The sequence below is a fragment of the Poeciliopsis prolifica genome, unplaced genomic scaffold, assembly GCF_027474105.1.
Source record: "Poeciliopsis prolifica strain line A6 unplaced genomic scaffold, Auburn_PproV2 SCAFFOLD139, whole genome shotgun sequence".
Lineage (NCBI taxonomy): Eukaryota > Metazoa > Chordata > Actinopteri > Cyprinodontiformes > Poeciliidae > Poeciliopsis > Poeciliopsis prolifica.
In genome coordinates this window covers 42,921-60,537 of record NW_026562514.1, presented here as the reverse complement: position 1 = coordinate 60,537, position 17,617 = coordinate 42,921, and the positions used below count along the sequence as shown (strand labels likewise).

The 17,617-nt window shown below is 42.3% G+C and overlaps 2 protein-coding genes across 3 annotated transcripts; both read right to left on the bottom strand.

The window, feature by feature from the left end:
* Positions 1–616: 616 nt before the first annotated feature.
* emc4 (ER membrane protein complex subunit 4) lies at positions 617–6,600 on the bottom strand. 2 transcript variants are annotated; one of them, XM_055025183.1, is made up of 6 exons: positions 6,427–6,600; positions 5,300–5,454; positions 3,827–3,941; positions 3,523–3,676; positions 3,272–3,432; positions 617–1,377 (listed from the first exon to the last, which is right to left on the bottom strand). In XM_055025183.1, the coding sequence occupies exons 2-6, from the start codon at positions 5,401–5,403 to the stop codon at positions 1,342–1,344; spliced, it is 570 nt and encodes a 189-aa protein (XP_054881158.1). In that variant the 5' UTR covers positions 5,404–5,454; positions 6,427–6,600; the 3' UTR covers positions 617–1,341. The 2 variants fall into 2 exon arrangements, with proteins under 2 accessions (XP_054881158.1, XP_054881159.1); XM_055025184.1 differs by lacking the exon at positions 6,427–6,600 and adding an exon at positions 6,260–6,407.
* Positions 6,601–7,239: 639 nt separating this feature from the next.
* On the bottom strand, positions 7,240–17,473 carry si:cabz01101003.1 (ubiquitin carboxyl-terminal hydrolase CYLD). Its single transcript, XM_055025186.1, is given in 19 exon segments — positions 7,240–7,873; positions 7,956–8,163; positions 8,258–8,376; positions 8,490–8,598; positions 9,353–9,536; positions 10,015–10,078; positions 10,201–10,292; positions 10,445–10,570; positions 11,600–11,711; positions 11,714–11,737; positions 11,866–12,031; positions 13,448–13,920; positions 14,016–14,121; positions 14,206–14,543; positions 14,546–14,684; positions 15,415–15,572; positions 15,687–15,804; positions 16,946–17,171; positions 17,256–17,473. Coding segments are annotated over 18 exon segments (2,892 nt in total). The 5' UTR covers positions 17,117–17,171; positions 17,256–17,473; the 3' UTR covers positions 7,240–7,688.
* Between the last annotated feature and the right edge of the window lie 144 nt (positions 17,474–17,617).

The window sequence follows — 17,617 nt, the reverse complement described above, 5'->3', positions numbered from 1 at the left end:
AGGTCACCTCAGTTAATTTCATTATAAAAAAGTGATTGCGGTATTTGCTTGACAGCTTTTTCAGAGTCAACCTGTCCATTAAGTTTCAAACACCAGAGGTCTATTTTTCTTTATAAATGTTCTACTTGGGAAAACTGGATAAATTGTGATTTTACCATTAAAAAAGGGCAGTCGTGATCTTCTTAACCACACGACTTAGATGGGATGTAACATCGATCGCAAGTAGTTGTCAGACCACAGCAAAAGTTGTGCTTTTTTGGAAGAAAATCAAGAGGTCTCCTGTAGTTCTTGACCAGGTTTGTAGGCAAATGCAGCAGGGCTTTTGACCCATCCTCTGTTCCCTTCACAGAAGAGCTCAACCAAAGCAGGACGTTTCCACCTGATGCTTCATTATTGGGATGGTGTTTTTGGGATTACTCACCCTCCAAGCACTGGGAGTGAAGTTTATACCAAAACGTTCTAATGGTTTCTCTAGATTATTGAAATGGTCATTGGCAAACTTCAGTCGGGCCTCAACGTGTGCTGACTGGAGCAGTGGGAGAAATTAACCTCCTTTTTAAAGCATGAAGAAAGTCTCTTTTTTCCTCCAATACATTTATTGACACAGTTGAAAACATTGTCTTTCAAGCAATAAGGATTTATTTATAGAACATTTTCATAGGCAAATCAGCATAAATTAAACAGACCTATAAATTAAAACTGAGTTAATGTTGCTGGGCAGAGGGTTGAAGTTGTGTTGACATACTGAATTACTTCACTACAAATTGAATATACAAAATTAAAAAAAAAAAGCGATTGAACTGAAACAATTTCTTTTTTTTTCAGAAAAAGAAAAAAGCTAAACATTTTTGCAGACTCTGCCCAACAATTTCAGGAATTAGAGACGGATAAAGTGATTTTCATTAGTGATGTTACGGTCTGAGTTCTGTGAAATTCTCCATTAATAATCTACTGCGAAGTCAATTTTTATCTGCACAGAAAATGACGGTAGCCAGACAGTAGTCAGCATTACCCGCTATCTTTATGAGAGTATTTAAAAAGAAAAAAAAAAAAAGAATGCTTGCTTATCGCCAGAGAGGAAGACCAAAGTACCGCTTCAGCAACAAACCCAGAAGACAGAGGGGGGATGGTGGAGAGCATGGTGGATAAATCCCTGATGGTAAGCTGTGCTGTACACCTTGCTGTAGTAAACATGTCTGTTTTAGCTGGGGTGGTCGAGTCTGGATCCTGATGGCTTCTAAAAGTCAGGCTTTTGTTGCGATGGGCAGCCTGGTGGTGTGGCACGAAGAAGAAGAAGAAGAGTGGGGTATGTACAGTATGCGACGTCAGCGGAAGTCCGCTTCACAGCACCATCCCTCCGCCCATGATCTCCATCCTCTGTCCAGGACAAACAAAAACAAAACAGTACGATGTCAGTAGAGACGTTAATATCTGTATCGATCCAGACATTGAAAAAATGTCTGGACCGATACAGACATTTTGGTGTTGGTGACGATGTGCCAGAGCCATAAACACAGATATATTTCCTCTAATTCTATGATTTATTCTCTTGAGCCACGTCTTGCTTTATTCTTATTTCACATTATCTTTAGAATTCCTAATTGAACTTCCTCAACCATTTGAAAGATTTGCTGCAGTTTAATTTTTAAATGTCCGACCAAGCTGGTCGACCCACCGAGTTTATCAGTTTCAGCATATTATTTATTTTATGTTTTTGTTGTTTTCATATATTTGACCAAGCTTGTGATGCTATTGGTAGACTTTAGTGTGCTGGAGTGGTGCAGAGCGATCAAATAAATTGTAATTTGGTATATTTATGTTCGTATTTAAAAAAAAAAAAAAGAAAAGTCAGTTCAGCAGCGTTTTCCCATATCAGCTGATACTAAACCTCAGATATTGGTATCGAAAATGAAGAAAAGTCAGACCTATTTAACACATGGATCATCCTTAAAGGTCCTACAGCCTTTACCAGAAAGAAAAAAAAAACTAAAAACAAAAACAAAAAGTCCTCAAACTGGGTGTTTCCACGCACAATTGAAGGTGTTAGAAAAACTCGTCTATCACCTTACAGCATAGCAAAGACAAGAACAAGTTATACTTGTCGTTCTGTCAAGCATAACTACACAAACCAAAGTTGAAAGTCAGTGACAGAGACCACTTTGAAAACCTGCTGCAGCGGGAACAGCAGGGCTAAACGACGCGTTGTTTCAACCAAACCTGTTGCTTTTAGGAACCAGTGCAGCAGGGCCTTTTCACAGGCCTGCACTGTAAAAAAGCTGAAGAATCTGTAATCAGAGTAAAGCAGAACAGGTTTGATCTGTCTTCAAGTCGCAGCTTTCGCTTCTACATTAGTCTGAAATCACCAAACTAAGTTTAAAGCGAACTCAGCTCGTTTGATTACTTCACGAGAGATGATCGAGAAAGTTCAAGGTGAAATAAGCCTTTAATTTGGTACCAAATAGAATTCAGATGCCTTCTTCACCTTCACTATCCACTAAGGGTAATATTTTGTGTTGTGGGGAAGTCTATTCCTCATTGGCCCGAACGCAGCTGATAAAACCTTTTAAATTGAGCCATTTTACTCCAGTTGCTTGCGCTGCCCCCTGACAGAATGACACCCTGGTTGGAGAGCCAAAAACAAAGAACAAAAAACAAACACCACAGCTCTCCTGCATTTATATCTTAAAAATTCATGACATGATACGAATGCTATTACAAATTAGGACAGAGAATTAGAGTCAATGTATATTACATAACATTACAAGTTTTTTCTTGTAGTATTATGACTTTATTCTAAAATTACTGTGACTTTTTACTCAAAAACAGTATCACCCTATTCTCAAGCTATTTCTACTTTTTTCTTTAAATATGACTTTCTCCTAATATGAGTTTATTCTTATTATTTCAATTACAATATTCTTGTAATGTGACTTTTGTCTCATGTTACTTTAACTTTATTCTCATAGAACTTCATTCATGTAATATTATTGACCTCTTAATCGAAGGAGTTAATTTTTTTAACACTCTTCTCAGTATGACTACTCTGTCATTCATGTAACATTTGTGGCTCTAACGAATTATTAAGTTGGACTGACAGCAAAAATTTCATTTTGGATTGTGAATATTGCAGCCCTCTGCATAAATTATACCATATCAGGAATTATGAGAATAAAACCCGGCCTGACTCATTCTGGCACATCGTCATTTATCATTACAACACGTGTCATCTGAAAGGCTTCTTTTGGGAAGCGGTGTGTGTTTGTGATGTTACCTGCGGCGGCTCTATGAAAGCCAGCCAATCGGACGAGTGTGTCGGAAGCAGCCCCATTGACTGACACTTATAAATGGCCAACGCCGCTCCTAGAAGGTTACCGATCAGATAGACGAGCCCCTGTAGCCACTGCTGACTGGAGCTCTCCAACAGCTTGAAGGCTGAGCGACGAGGACGACACGGTCAGCGCGTCAGAAACGAACACGGATTCAGAGCGGAACCGGCGGACAATCTCAGTACTGAACACTCACTCGCTGACATCGACATGAGAGCCTGTATGGGCCTCCAGGCCATCATGCAGACCATCATGATGGGGAAGATGGAGATGGTGTTGCCAGACATGTACATGATGAACAGGTTCATGGGAATCTGCTTCAGGGGCCCGAGGGCCACGTCCCAGCAACGCTGCAGCGCAAAGCAAGAAAAGAAAGAGAGAAAGAGAGAGTCAAGCTCGCGGCAAAAAACGGCAGATCTGTCAAATAAACTCCTTTCACATGTAAGCTGTCACAAACTCCTTGAGGAGACTGTCTGTTTTAGCAACGCTGACCACGCTACCTTCTCCACCAGGTTCTTGTCGGTCTCCTGGATGCTGGTGTCGGGAACGGGTTTCTCTGAGTAGCCAATGGGGTAAATGACATCGCCCTGACCGCCTTGTCGGTCACCGCGGCTCCTGCAAGCAGCAACAACAGTCCAGCTCTGAATCAGACCGTTTCTGCAACTTTCAGATAAGTGCTAATGTATAGAGACTGGTTGTTTTGACCAATAAATGAAGGGTCCATCTTGGTTTAATTATATTCCAAACACCATGTGACCAACCAGAGATTTGTGGCCAAACTGCAGATTTCATCAACTTAAATTTAAGACTTTTTAAGACCATTATGAATAAAATTTAAGACCGATATAAAGACAAAGACATACAAAGAAATGCAGGAGACCAAAACTCTAAAGGTTTGTCTTTCCTTTTCTTTTTTTGTGGCACTCTAGCTAACTAGAGAGTCATATGCTAACAGCAAATGAACCACATGCTAGCTGCTAATGGCCTGCTTGTCTGCTTGCTAGCTAAATTGCCTTGAATCACATAAAGCCTCAAACTCCTGCCTGATGCAAAAGTTCAGTGGGGAGAAAAAAAAAAAAAATCAACCTACATAGAATATATACAATTGAATAGTTCTGCCACAACAAAATTTAAGACCTGCGATTAACGTATTTATCTTTAACAAATGTAAGAAAGTTTAAGGCTACCTTCATTTTAGACAAATGAAGCTGGGACTTTTTGAAGGTCTTAAAATTTCCAAATCTAACATGTCCCATAAAATATGTCGAAATAATAAATGAGAACATGTTCGGTCACCCTGTTGTACGCTGGATGTTTGACTTACTCCGTCTCAAGCAAACCGAATGAGCTAAAGACATATCTTGACATGTCATGCAACACAATACGTCTTTTTTTTTAAATACCTGATATGTGGTTGTTTTAAGTTCTCTTACTTCCCATCAAAACAGACCACTGGATTGCTTAAGTCTTTATTTGATTTGCTAGCCTGGAATCTATTTATTTGGAAGCAAAAAGTTGCTGAGAATGCCACCTGAACATGCATCACTGTTGACCACAACAGGTGATCAAGTTTTCAGCTTGATCAGCTGTAGAAAGTATGGAACGGCAAAGGAATAAAATGGCCCTGAGTCCAAGATGCAAAACCCATGTTAAAGTTATAGTAAGAATCTTTTTCTCTTCTGAAATCACCATTAGATAACAAGCACATTACCCCCCCTACAGGCCTGGAGTGGAAAAAACTGTAAATTAGATTCCAGAAGCTGAATTGTGAAGGACCCTACACACAGTATCAGGACTTCAGGTAAAAAAAAAAAACAATTGTTATTTGCATATTTAAAGAAAAAAAATAAAAGAAGCAAAATTGTTATTTCAATTTGAACCACAAATAGTTTCAAGTACCTGCTACAGTTTAGAACACAGTTGATACAAATGGTATGTAAACATAGGCAGGTTGACACAGAAGAGCAGTCTACCTTGTGTTTCCCACACTGAGCTCGAGGGCCCACTTCATCCTTCGGGCTCCGCTGCCTCCTCTTGTGGACAAAGCTCCTCCTCCCTGTCCCCCTGGAGACGCCATGACAACAAACTTCACCGCTGGTCCTCGGAGACAGTGTGCACCTGCACGCGGCTAGAAACATACATGATGACATCCATGAAACTTTTGTTTTATCTTCCCTTTGTAAGGATCAAGAAAAGCAAAATATTAACAACGGAAACAATAAAGAAACTCCATTTTACTGCAGATGATGATCTGTAATGGCTTTGCAAGAATATTACTTAAACTTTTTCCTCAACCACAAATTTGTCGCAGATTTTGGTGGGATTGTTCAACCCTTGAATATGGATCCCCTCAATAAAGTCAAAGTCCAGACCTCTCAGGTGACAATATGTGCCAAGACATGATCACTTTTCCTTCTTACTCACCACTATACACTACTTTATGTTGGTACACACTTAAGTTTGTGGTTGTAACATACAAAAAGCTCCAGGGGTGTGTGAATACTTTTGTAAATCACATCACCAAAATGACTGGACAGTATAAATATAACACACTGACAACAGTGAAACTATTTAACTGTCATGAGCAGAAGCCTTCCTGGAACAGTGGATACTAATAAGCTCACAACAGCAACAAATAACATGTAAAACAGAAATTGAGTCAGATTTAACCACTAAACGGTTTGTTGTGCGATATATAGTAAATAGCACAAAGAAGTCAATTTTCTAGAAGCTGAAATTGGGACATTTTGCACTTCTAACACCGTTTTATTTGTCAAAGATGCCATTTTTGCTCAGTTGACACAAGCGCGTTTTAAAAACTAAGGTTTTTCTTTAACAGCGGGCGAATTTAAGAAAGCAATAGCTTTGTTTAGAGCGGTCTAACACAGACTCGTGGATAATAAGGCGGAACGAGACAGGACGTTAGCACGTACTGACAGCAGTCGGGGAGATTTGGACGCGGTATTACAGATATTAGTTGGTTTAAGTTGTTCCAGGGAGCACAGCGGCAGCGCCGCAGCTCGACGCAGCACAGGCGGGGTGTCGCTGTCAGCTAACGTCGAACGGTTAAAGCCACGCGCACTGCGGGAGGTTAGCTTACCTTATAAATACATCTAAACCGGTGCCGCTGCCGTCCAAAGTTGGCTTTTCAAGAAGAACAAGCGACACTGGCCCGTAAGGAGAGCCGAAGAACAACTTGTTCCGCCGACACTCGCTGATTCCTAGGCCCGCAATGATGGCGCAGTTACGCTCAGAGACGTTGGTGCACGTAGACGTCGCACAGCCAGTCGTTGGTACGTTAGCGTCGCCGCCATATTGGGGAGGAAGCTTCCGCCACATTTACTTACCTATACAGGAATTTTGTATTATAAAAGTTTGAGATTATTCTAAAATATTACATACTACTAATATTACATATACCCACACATCCTATTTTTGTGTTTTTACATTTTTTGCATTGAATTATATCTTAAGATATGGTTCAGTTATCCAGTGTAAATACTCAAACTTTTTCTTTTTGACAAATTGTGCATTTTAGAGAATTTATGTGATAGATCAAAATAAACTAAGATACAATTGTGACGTAAAAGATCATTTTTATATGGGTTGTTCTTGACTTACCTTCGACCTCTCAGCAGCTTCAGTGAATGCACTACTTGCCCACCCTTAGTTTAGGGGGGTGGCCTGACCACACCTTTATAGATTTACTGCAGAAGTGAACAAAGGTAAAATAACCCGAACAGGTGATCAACTCAAAAACTCCCTGTGATCGACTGGTTGATCGCGATCGACATATTGAGCACCCCTGATCTAGTGTTACGTCATTTTCAGATGACAAACTAAACAGTGCTCTGTGAGATATTCTAACATGTCAGGATATTGTTAAAAAAAACAAATACAACAAAAAAAACCCCCAAATCTAGGGATTTTATTATATCAAACATTACCCAGTGATATGCTGCAACATCTGAACACCACTTGAAGAATAAAAGTATGTGCATCTTAGCTGTCCGTTCAGAACAATCATATTATGTACAAACTTACTGACAATCAAAGCAGTGCAAACCGTATTAAGTATACACAAGTCACACATAAGAGGCACAGTGGTTCTGTACAGTGTATGCACATTGAGAAACAGCTTAAACACAGATATCTGAGTGATTAAGGCTCAGCTTCTTCATGTTTGTTCAAAAGGCAAAACCCCCCGAAAAAAACAACATATAACTCCCATAATAAAGATAAATCAATGCTGTGTAAGGCCGGTTGTTTTTGCTACATGATATCTTGTGAGTGCATTCGTTTCTTTAATTCCTTATTAAAAGGAAAAAAAAACATTTTCAGTTTGTTTTTCTTGTCTTCATATCACTTGTAGAGGCTGAGCTCTGGGCTGTGGTACAGGCACATGTAGGAGTCGCAGAGCAGCCTCCGGGCCGACTCCCTCAGAGACGAGGCGTCTACCCTCCCCAGCTCCTCCTCCGACAGGCCGAGGTAGCGGCCCACCTCGGGACACCCCCTCACCTGGGGGATGTTGAAGCCGTTCTCGCCACCTGGTCGAGGAAGCGAACAAACGAACGTGAGGCTTTTGTGTTCGGACACAAGAGGAGCGATTTGTGCCGCCCTCCCGCTCACCTTCTCGGTCTGCCATGCTGTCGAAGAACAGCCAGTCGGAGGCCTGGGGTCCGTGCTTGACGAAGCTGACGTAATGGCTGGTTTCGATGCACGTCACCGCAAAGAGAGACATGCGCTGGCGGGTGTGATGAAGAGGGCCCGACCGCGCCCCCTGAGGAACAGCGATCTTGACCGGGCTGTGCGACGCGCGGTTCCTGTGACTGTGAACCTAGTCGTGCACAGAAGAAAAATTGAACAGAATCAATACCGCTCTTGTTTTGTCATCATTATTACGACAGGTTCTCCAGGTGATAAAGGGATACCTGTGTGTTGCACGTCTGGCAGTATTGCTTAAGGTGTCCGGGAGTGATGTCCAAGTCTTCGTAGCACTGCACACACTCCCACTCGGCTACAGCCTGGCAGATAGTGCACTGCCTGAGAGCTACAGACACAGGTACACACAGCGAGAGACATATTCATAAATGAAATAAAAACGGCAAGTGAAGCAAGCAAGACATGATATTAAGATGCAACAGACAAGCAATAAAATCTTACTGTCGTCCAGCAAATCTGTGATATCCAGACTGAGGGTGGGCAAGATAGCGTCAAACATTTTGAAGTCCTTGCCAAACCGGGGCATTAGCAGAAGTAGGCAGGAGGGAGCCTGGTGGGGCAAGGAACATAAATACAAGTTCTTGTAAGAAGCTCAGGCTCAGACATTGTTTGCTGCCATGTTTCAGTGTTCAAAAACAAACAAATCCCTATGCTGAGATCGAGCTAAAAGACTCATGTCTTCATTCTCTGGTTCACTCACGTTTTTGCAGTGTATTCAAAGTTCAACAACGACAGAGAATATTAACGCAACTTTACCGCAATATGAAGATTGCATGTCACCTCTGTTTAAAGTAGCTAAAAGAAACAAGAACTTTTGTAATTCTTAGGCAGCACAATTAGTCTAATAAAATCCATTTCCTGGGCTTCGTCCAGAGGGTTTGGGTTCTCGTCTGTTGAGAAACGCATGGCCTCTGTTGAGTTCAGTACTATGAGGCTTATCGGAAACTGCTTGTGCTGTAAACAACCATCCTCCACCGTAAAGAGAGAAGTGCCAAACTGAACAAGGCTGCTGCAAATGTTAATTCAATATCTGGAAGCTTGGCCGACACGGATTGAATGTCTTCCTTCTCTTCCTCTGCTGCCACGGTTAAAACGACAGACAGACTACGCAAAAATTCTACATCAAAGATCACAACTTCTTCTAATTGGCCCGGTCAAAAACTGACCGGAGACAATCCAAATAAAGAGCAGAAAGCCTAAACTGTGCTGTAAGCAAGATTTATTTTTTATTTTTTATTTTAGAGGACTTGCACAAGTAGGCAATGGCCACGGGAGTAGCTGGATGATGAAATCCTGAACTTTACCTCGGCAAACTTGAGGCCGCCGTGCAGGAAGGAGGACTCCAGCAGGGACTGAACGCTGGCGACCCTCATGGACACAGGCGAGGCCATGGGGATGGGAGAGTCGACGGGGGACGTGGGAGAGGCGGGGAGCGTTGGTGGGAAGAGTTGGTAGAGATGGCACTCCTGAACCTGCTGAGTCGCTGATCTGAAACAGAGACAAAGGGAGGAGGACAGGTGTGACTTTTAGACGCGGCACGTGGAAAAAGTACTTTCCCCTGGGGTTACTGAAGTCATAAACATAATTTTTCTGGGGTTTTGTCAATGAAAGCAAAGTTTTAAAGTCAAAAAGTACATGCTGTAGCTTCTCTTGATGCCACGAACGTAGAAAATGACTTGTAGTGCAGCAAAAACAACTCAGATTTTCATTCACGTAAGAGATCTCTGCACCTGTATCTCTGATATTGTGTGAACTAAACTAGCCGTAGGTCTGGGTTGCGCTGTGCTCTTGCACAAGAACGCAGGGAATGGAGGGAAACGGCTACGTTGTCGCTTCGGAAACCAGACATGATGGCATTGTTTGCATACGAGCTACAGGTCTGACTGCAGCAGTGATCGCATTTGAACCAAGAACAGCGTGTTAACCTTATATGCTGGTAGAATAAAGGAGCCGACGAGTAAATGACCTGATCTTTAGGAGCGGCTCGACTCGCAGCAGCTGGAAAAGCTTGTTCAGGAACTCTTCGGGATCTGACAGACAGGGCGAGAGAGCAGCGTGGCAACATTCCTTAGTTTTAACAACAGAGAACTTAAAACAAACAAAAAAAAAAAAAAAACAGGAAGTCAGAGTCCCGGACACAATGCATGCACACCTTTTTCCTGGTTGGTGAACCCTGCGTTGCTGTTGGCAGCTTCTAGCAGGCGCCTCAGAGCCATGGTCTTACTGGCACATACGTAGCCATTCCTTAATAACAGAGCAACACACACACACACGAACGCATGCACACACACATTTTAGATTGGGTTCCGAGAGGGAATTTTGCTTTTCAGAAACACTCAGAGTAGTTGTGTTTCTATTACAAACGTGCACGAAAACCCCCAAAAACAGACATGCACCTTCTCAGCGGGTTGACTATCTCACAGCGAAGCAGGTCCTGAGCCTGTCTGGAGCTTTGGTCCGTTTCAGCGTCAAATGGCCAAAATAACACCCAGTCTGCCGAGCTGCAGCAGGAGAACAAACTGCAGACAAAAGGGAAATAAATGTCTTCATTGTTTCACTTATTTTTATTTTTTTTATTAACAGAAAGAGAGAGGAGTCTGTCAGTATCCTGCATCTCCAATAAACCAGATTTACCTGCTCTACTTTGACAAAAAATAAATAAATGAATGTTTCCCTGTGGGTATCGAGGCATTTGCAAGAAAATGGATTTCAATCTTTAATGCTTTGGATATTTTTGTTCCCTTCTCCTTCTCCTGACTGGCACATTTGTACAATAAAATAATTTTGATTATCTTCTGTAGCCTATATAGTAACTATGACTTTAGCCTAAGAATGCAGGTAAACGTGATAAAAATCCAACAAGGACTGATGATCTTTATTTCGGACTAGTCCAATTTGATGTAGTTGGTTATTGAGAGCCAGGCTGAAACGATTAATTGGATTAATCGTGATGAATCAATTACTGAAATAATAATCAATCAATTTAGTGATTGAATAATTGTTAGCTAGAGTACATGGACTCAAAAAGGTCAGCTGCTGAGAGAACAACACAGGCTGAGCAGTAATTAACTTAAAAAAAATTTTTTGTCTATAAATATGTTCTACCATCACTCCTCAAGTGGTATAGTTTTAGCTTGACATGGTTAAAATTTTATGAAATAAAAACTTCTATTTAACACTTTTTCAAAAATCTAATTATTAATTGGTTAATCCAGAAATGATCAGATTTTCTTAAATTTTAGGCAAGAAAATGATTTTTTTCCTCATTTAGAAAAATGAATGAAATGATTTGTTTCTTTGCATTTTACAAATGTATTTCTGATATTGTTTTAAAAAAAGGCTCAACTGAAAAACCTTCAAAAAGCGACATTACTTCTATCCAATTAATTATTCATCGATAACTAAAATAATCGTTTGTTGTTGTCTAATCGAATACCTGAACGTGTAATGAAAAAGTGCCTCGATGTGATATGTAGAAAGCAACATTTATGCAACCAGGTCACTGCTTCTGTCGTTTTCCTCTCGAACGCATTCATTTGTTCCTCACCTGAAACAGCGTGGCGTCCAGGTAGCAGGAGTTCAGGTGACCCTGGATGCCTCTCTTTGAGCCTTCGTACAGCTGCCTGGCCTCGTCCCCGTCCACCGGAGGGGTGTGCTCGTCCACCGCTCGCTTCCCCAGTCTGCAAATGCTGAGAGCCGCGGATGCGGGTTGGACATTACAAGAGAACGGGTGACATCGAATTTAATAAGCAACAGGATGCAGAAATGTTCCAGCTTTACAGTCCGGCTTTGGCTAAGCGGCCGAGCGCTTTCTCACCTATCGAGTTGCAACGCTCCACTTGGTTGACGGGCTTCTCGGGGACGGGGAACCTGGAGTCCCGTCTGCAGTTGCGAAGCTTGACGAACAGCCCCTTGTTGGCGGGGCAACGGAAGTGGCGGTCGCCGAGGTAACTGCCGTCTGTTCCAGCGGACAGCTCCTGCTCCTGAAACGCAAACGTGTGAAAACAGATAACACACGTGCTGTGATTAAAAAAAAAAAAAAAAAAAAGTCATATTTTGTTGAATCGCTTTCTGATTCAACACCGCTAAATCAGTTTTCTTCAGCATCCCACATCATTTCCTGTGGAACCTAAATATCTTGCACTGTCCTAGAAACTGGCATATTTTCTGTCCCTTTTACGGGACACAGAACTTCAAGGTTTCTCTGCGTGTTTCACCAGCTCAAGTAGACAGACTCAAATTGCTATCAAGTGAAATTTACGACATACAAAATTATACAGACTTCGTCCAACCAACTGGCGATAAATTTGGACTTCGCAAAGCAGACGCAAAATGGCTAGCAGCTCGTAGTCAGCTGGCTAGCAGCTCGTAGTCAGCTGGCTAGCAGCTCGTAGTCAGCTGGCTAGCAGCTCGTAGTCAGCTGGCTAGCAGCTCGTAGTCAGCTGGCTAGCAGCTCGTAGTCAGCTGGCTAGCAGCTCGTAGTCAGCTGGCTAGCAGCTCGTAGTCAGCTGGCTAGCAGCTCGTAGTCAGCTGGCTAGCAGCTCGTAGTCAGCTGGCTAGCAGCTCGTAGTCAGCTGGCTAGCAGCTAACCTCAACCGCTCACACAATGCAATGAAAATATGCGAGCGCGACTTAAACTTCTGCCTGACCAAACAGTGCAGCAAGAATATCAAAAGACCGAAATGCTCGTTAAAATGAATTCAATGCATTTTAATGGCTTTATATTTTGGATACATGAAGTTAAGACTTTTCGATGATATAAGCTTGAATAAATGTGTTACAATCTCCATGGCATCTTTCATTAAATTATACCGGTGAACTGTTAATAAAACAACCCATGTAATGTTCATTTATTTATTGGTCCAAAACTATCAATTGGTTAATATCATGCTGTCACAAATATCACCAGGACTGAATCAAACATCAGACATTTTTTATTAATCCAATTAATCTGGATTTACAGGCATTTACTGATGAAACATCAGAAACTAATTGGATTAACGAAAACAATGAGAAAAAATAATTACTTCTACTGATGGAGAATTTAAAAAAAAAGGTGAGGCTGAATCTTTGACTCTCACAGTGAAGAAGAAAAAGTTCATTGAAGATTCAAAAACGTTCTTTTCTAAATGTTTAGAAAAAGAAAGAAGAGGCCCAACAACATATTAGTATGGATTAGCTTTAGCTCATGGTTCATTACTTCTATTTTAGCTAACAGAATGTCACATTAATTTCAACTCTATTTAATGTTAAATATTTTAGAAAACCAGAATGCTCTGACTTTACCTAAAACAGTTCTGTGCCGCATCTCAGATCAGTTTTGTGCAGAACCTCAACAATATTCAAAAGTCAAGAGACATTAAACTGAAGAAGAAAAGCGAAGTCGAAGCTACACTCACCAGCTCAATTCCTGCCACCGGGTCCTTGACGGCCCCCAAGTAGCCAATCCATCGGATAACCCCAAAGAGCGGCGGGTCGTTCACCTCAACCATCGACCCAACCTCCAGCTCCGTCTCCAGTCCCGTTCCTCCGTAATCAGCTGCACCCTCCTCCTCATCCTCGTTCTCCTCTTCGTTGTCTACAGGTCTTAAAGACGAGAAACGGCTGTGGGAACCGTTGGTGTGCTCCGAGGCGGACACCGGTGTCAGGTTTTGAGGTTTTGGAGGGGGCAGTGGAGGAGTGAGTAAAGGTTTGTGTGTAGGCTTTGGAGGAGGAACAGGAGGCTTGAGTGCTTGTTTAGCAGGCAGAACCAGGGGCGTCCGGGGAGCGGGAATTGGTGACGTCGGGGCTTGTTTGGTACTAGGGGACAAGGCCTGCTTCAAGATGGGCTTAGGAAGTTGGGGAAGAGGATTTGGATGTTGAGATGTTTGTTCTGAGAACACAGAATTTAAAAAAAAAAATTAAATAAACATATTTTCTGACAGTACCACTAGACAATCGATATGTGGGAGAAACCCTGCGATGCACCTGCAAAAACGTTGCTGACAGGAAGCAGCAGTCCATAGAGGTGACAGGGAATGTGGCAGAGCCTATGTTCATGGTAAAATCCATCCCAGCTACCAGCAGGAGCATCCTACAACAACAAAACGCCAACAAACCAATAAATAAAGGATTCAACATCCTGAGGCCAGATGCATCTTGTGTGGTTCCTGCTCACCAGAAGGACGCCGACGTACGTCGAAGACGAGGATCGGCCAGGCAGTGCGCCACAGAACCGCACCTCCCCGCCGTGGAGGATCCCATCCAGGCTGACGCTCACTCTCTGGCCAACGTGGAACGGCGGCGGTGACGACGAGCCGCGCGGATTGTTGTGGACGGCGATGGGTGCCGACTCGGCCGTGCGCGAGAGCACGGCCTGCGTCTGCACCTGGACCTTGGGGCGACTGTGTTGGAAGCTTATGTGACGCGGGTGGGGCTGGTTGGAGCGATCGATGTTGCTACGGTGGCCGTTGATGCCGTGGTTGGCGCGGCGGGAGTGGTCCCTGGTTTTCTCGGCGCGTCGACGTTGTTCCTGCTGGACCAGTGGCGGAGGCGGATGTGGCTCACGGGGACGAAGAGGCCGCAGGCGTCGGGACAGGAGAAGTAGCGGACGCCCTTGTAGGAACCGTTGCAGGTTCCTCTACCCACTGCTGATCCCTGGAGGAGCAACAAGGAGGAAAAGCTGGATTTTCAGGAACAATTCCTTTGTCATTATTTTTCAAGCAAACATGCAATAAAATTAGGGCTGAAATGATCCAAATAATCTGATTAATCATTACTAATGGGATGATTATCATGATTCATTCCATAATTAAATATGATTAATCTGCTTTCTACAGATTAATTACGACAAATGATTGGATCAATCCGATGATAATCATGAAAAGCGATTAATCACGATAAATTATCCTTTTAATTGTGACTAATTACCATTGATCAAGAAAAGTCATGAATAGTCACAATTAATCACAAATAGTTACGATTAATCACAATTGATCATTGATTAATTGTCGGATTAATCACAATAAATCAGGTTAATTCATATTTGAAATAACTGTCAACTAATCCAGTGTTCGCTGACTGGAACATAAAAATTCAAAAAATGCCATTCGGTGAAACAAATATATTTATTCAGAGCAGTAATTAACCCAAAACTGAATAAAAATATGTACACACATTTTTAACACTTTATTATTTTACTTCCACTCGTAATTCAACAGTATAAATACTTTTCAAAGCATTGTAAATACATGAGAGCAAACGATCCAACGTTGTTAGCCTGTCTGGTTTTACAAGTTAGATGTTTTTTTCTTTCAACTCGTCATTTGTTCAACTCTTCCTTTCGTATCTATGGAGATTTCCTGGGAACCCAGCCCTCAAATGTTACCTTTAGCTCCACTCCAAAATACAAAGCGCCGCTCCCTCCGCTGAGCGGTCCGATGTACTTGAGTTCTGCCTCGACCAGCTCGTCCTGACCGCCGATCAGGACCCACAGCGGAGCATTGGTGGGGAGCGAAGCCAGCTGTCGCAGGTTGTCTGGATTGTCTGGAAAATGCACAAGATTGGTGCACAGACATTTGTTAAAAAAAAAAAAGATTTATGTCAATGTTCATGTGGTCGCTCAACAACCCAATTCGCTTAACGCCGCCAACGCATTACTTAGTAGGCTTCGTCGAACTTCCAGGTCAGACACAGGCTCCACCAGTCCAACGAGGTCAGCTGAGATTTCCACCAAGTATTTCTTTTCTATTTTCACCATGAGACCATTGTCCAACACCTGCATGAAAATGAAAAGGACAGGTAGTGCACACAAGGTGGGGAGAAAAAAAATTAAATAAATAACTAAGGTGAGTACGAAGATGACCTTAAATTGACCTTTACAGTGAGTTTGAGGTATGGCTAAGATTCACAATACTTTGTGGGGAAGGTTGACTTCTGATTCAGACACTTCCTAGTACAACGATGGCAATAAAACAGTAACAAGAACAAACCTCAGGGTATGTGACTGGGATTTAGGGTGGAGAACCAACACGTAGCAGCGAATAATCGTGAAACATGGCACTATTTTTTTAAATGTTCAATTTTTAATAAAAAACATAAAGAAGGTGTAATGTTCCTTCTGTAAATAAACGATTTAACTATTTTAAAATCCCAATAAAAGCCACAGGAGCTGATGGCTGCAAAGTAACAAAACTGTGGAAGGTTTGTTACAGTTTGTCTAATCATAAGTGCCAAATCACTTATTGGAATAAGTGAACTAAATTAGTTGAAATAATCATCAACTTATAATTTAGTAATCAATTAATCGTTAACTAGAGCATATAGACGTGGGAAAAAAAAACAAACAAAAACATACCCAGACCAGTGAGCCAAATAAAAAAAATCTCTGCTTAAATATGTTTTTTTTTTTTATCTAAGCATTAATTGACGCATTAAAAAAACATACATAAACAAACAGATCAGCCTTGCTATGTATTAATGTTAAGTCGAGCAGAAAGGGCTGAGCTTCTCACATGTTGATGTCAGAAGCATTTTTTAGTTGTAGATGCACCTTTCCTGAAGATGATTAAGCTTTCCCTAAAAGAATCCTGTTTTTGCATTTATATATGTTTTTTCCAAATAAAACGTGTGCTTTCTTGTTTAAAATTAATTGAATTCTTTGTTTATGTGCATCTTTAATGTATTTCCAGTATTGTATAAAAATCCTAGAGTGGTACGACGACAAAAATGCAGAATTTGACCAATTTTACAATCCGATTAATCGTGAGAATGATCGATAAAGTAGTCGCGCTCGCTGGTTGCCGAAACCTTAAGTCCGAATGAATCTCATTGTTGTCCTAATTTTAACACCGCGTCAATGAAGTGCAGCAAGTTGAGTTGATTGACTCGGAAGAAGTTGCCATGAAGTCAGCTGGTACCTTCACCCAGAGGGCGTCCTTTCGGATCTTGCCCTGGTCCTGCTCTTGGCAGATGAACCCCCTGCTCAGCAGGATGGGACCCTCCAGATCATCCTGAACCTGCAGGTCGGTCGAGATCAGGAACAGCTTGAAGGGACGTCGCTTCCTGTTCTGTTCAGGCGCCCCTGACATCTTCCAGGTGTCGGTACCGGCAGCTGCTCCGCGGCGAAAATCGAGCCCTCTTTCTCTGTGAAAGTTTAAAAAAGCTCAAATAAATAAGACTGTTCTCATTATGAGGAAGCAACGATAGCGCCTCGGTACTTCCGTTCACCTGGAGGAGTTCAGGGAGCAGGCGCGAGGAAGTTCGCATTTAAAACTTCACTCCGCTCCCAACCTCGACCACATTCCGCCCTCCTCCCACATTGTTCGCGAATAAACAACTCGGACAACTTGGAAACCCGGTGGAAGACGACTCACCAACTTTTTCAACTCCGACCGTCAACATTTCCCTTCACATTTAAAGGAGCTCCGCTCAATAACAAACCGCACCGTGAATCAGGAAGCAGCGTGATGGACGGCCGGACAGCCAATCGCTGTGCGAGGGAACAAGACAGAGGAAGGAGTCTGAGCCAATCAGAAAGCAGGTGGGCGGTACCGACAGCGGGGAGACGGTGGGGGGGAAATTCCACAGTG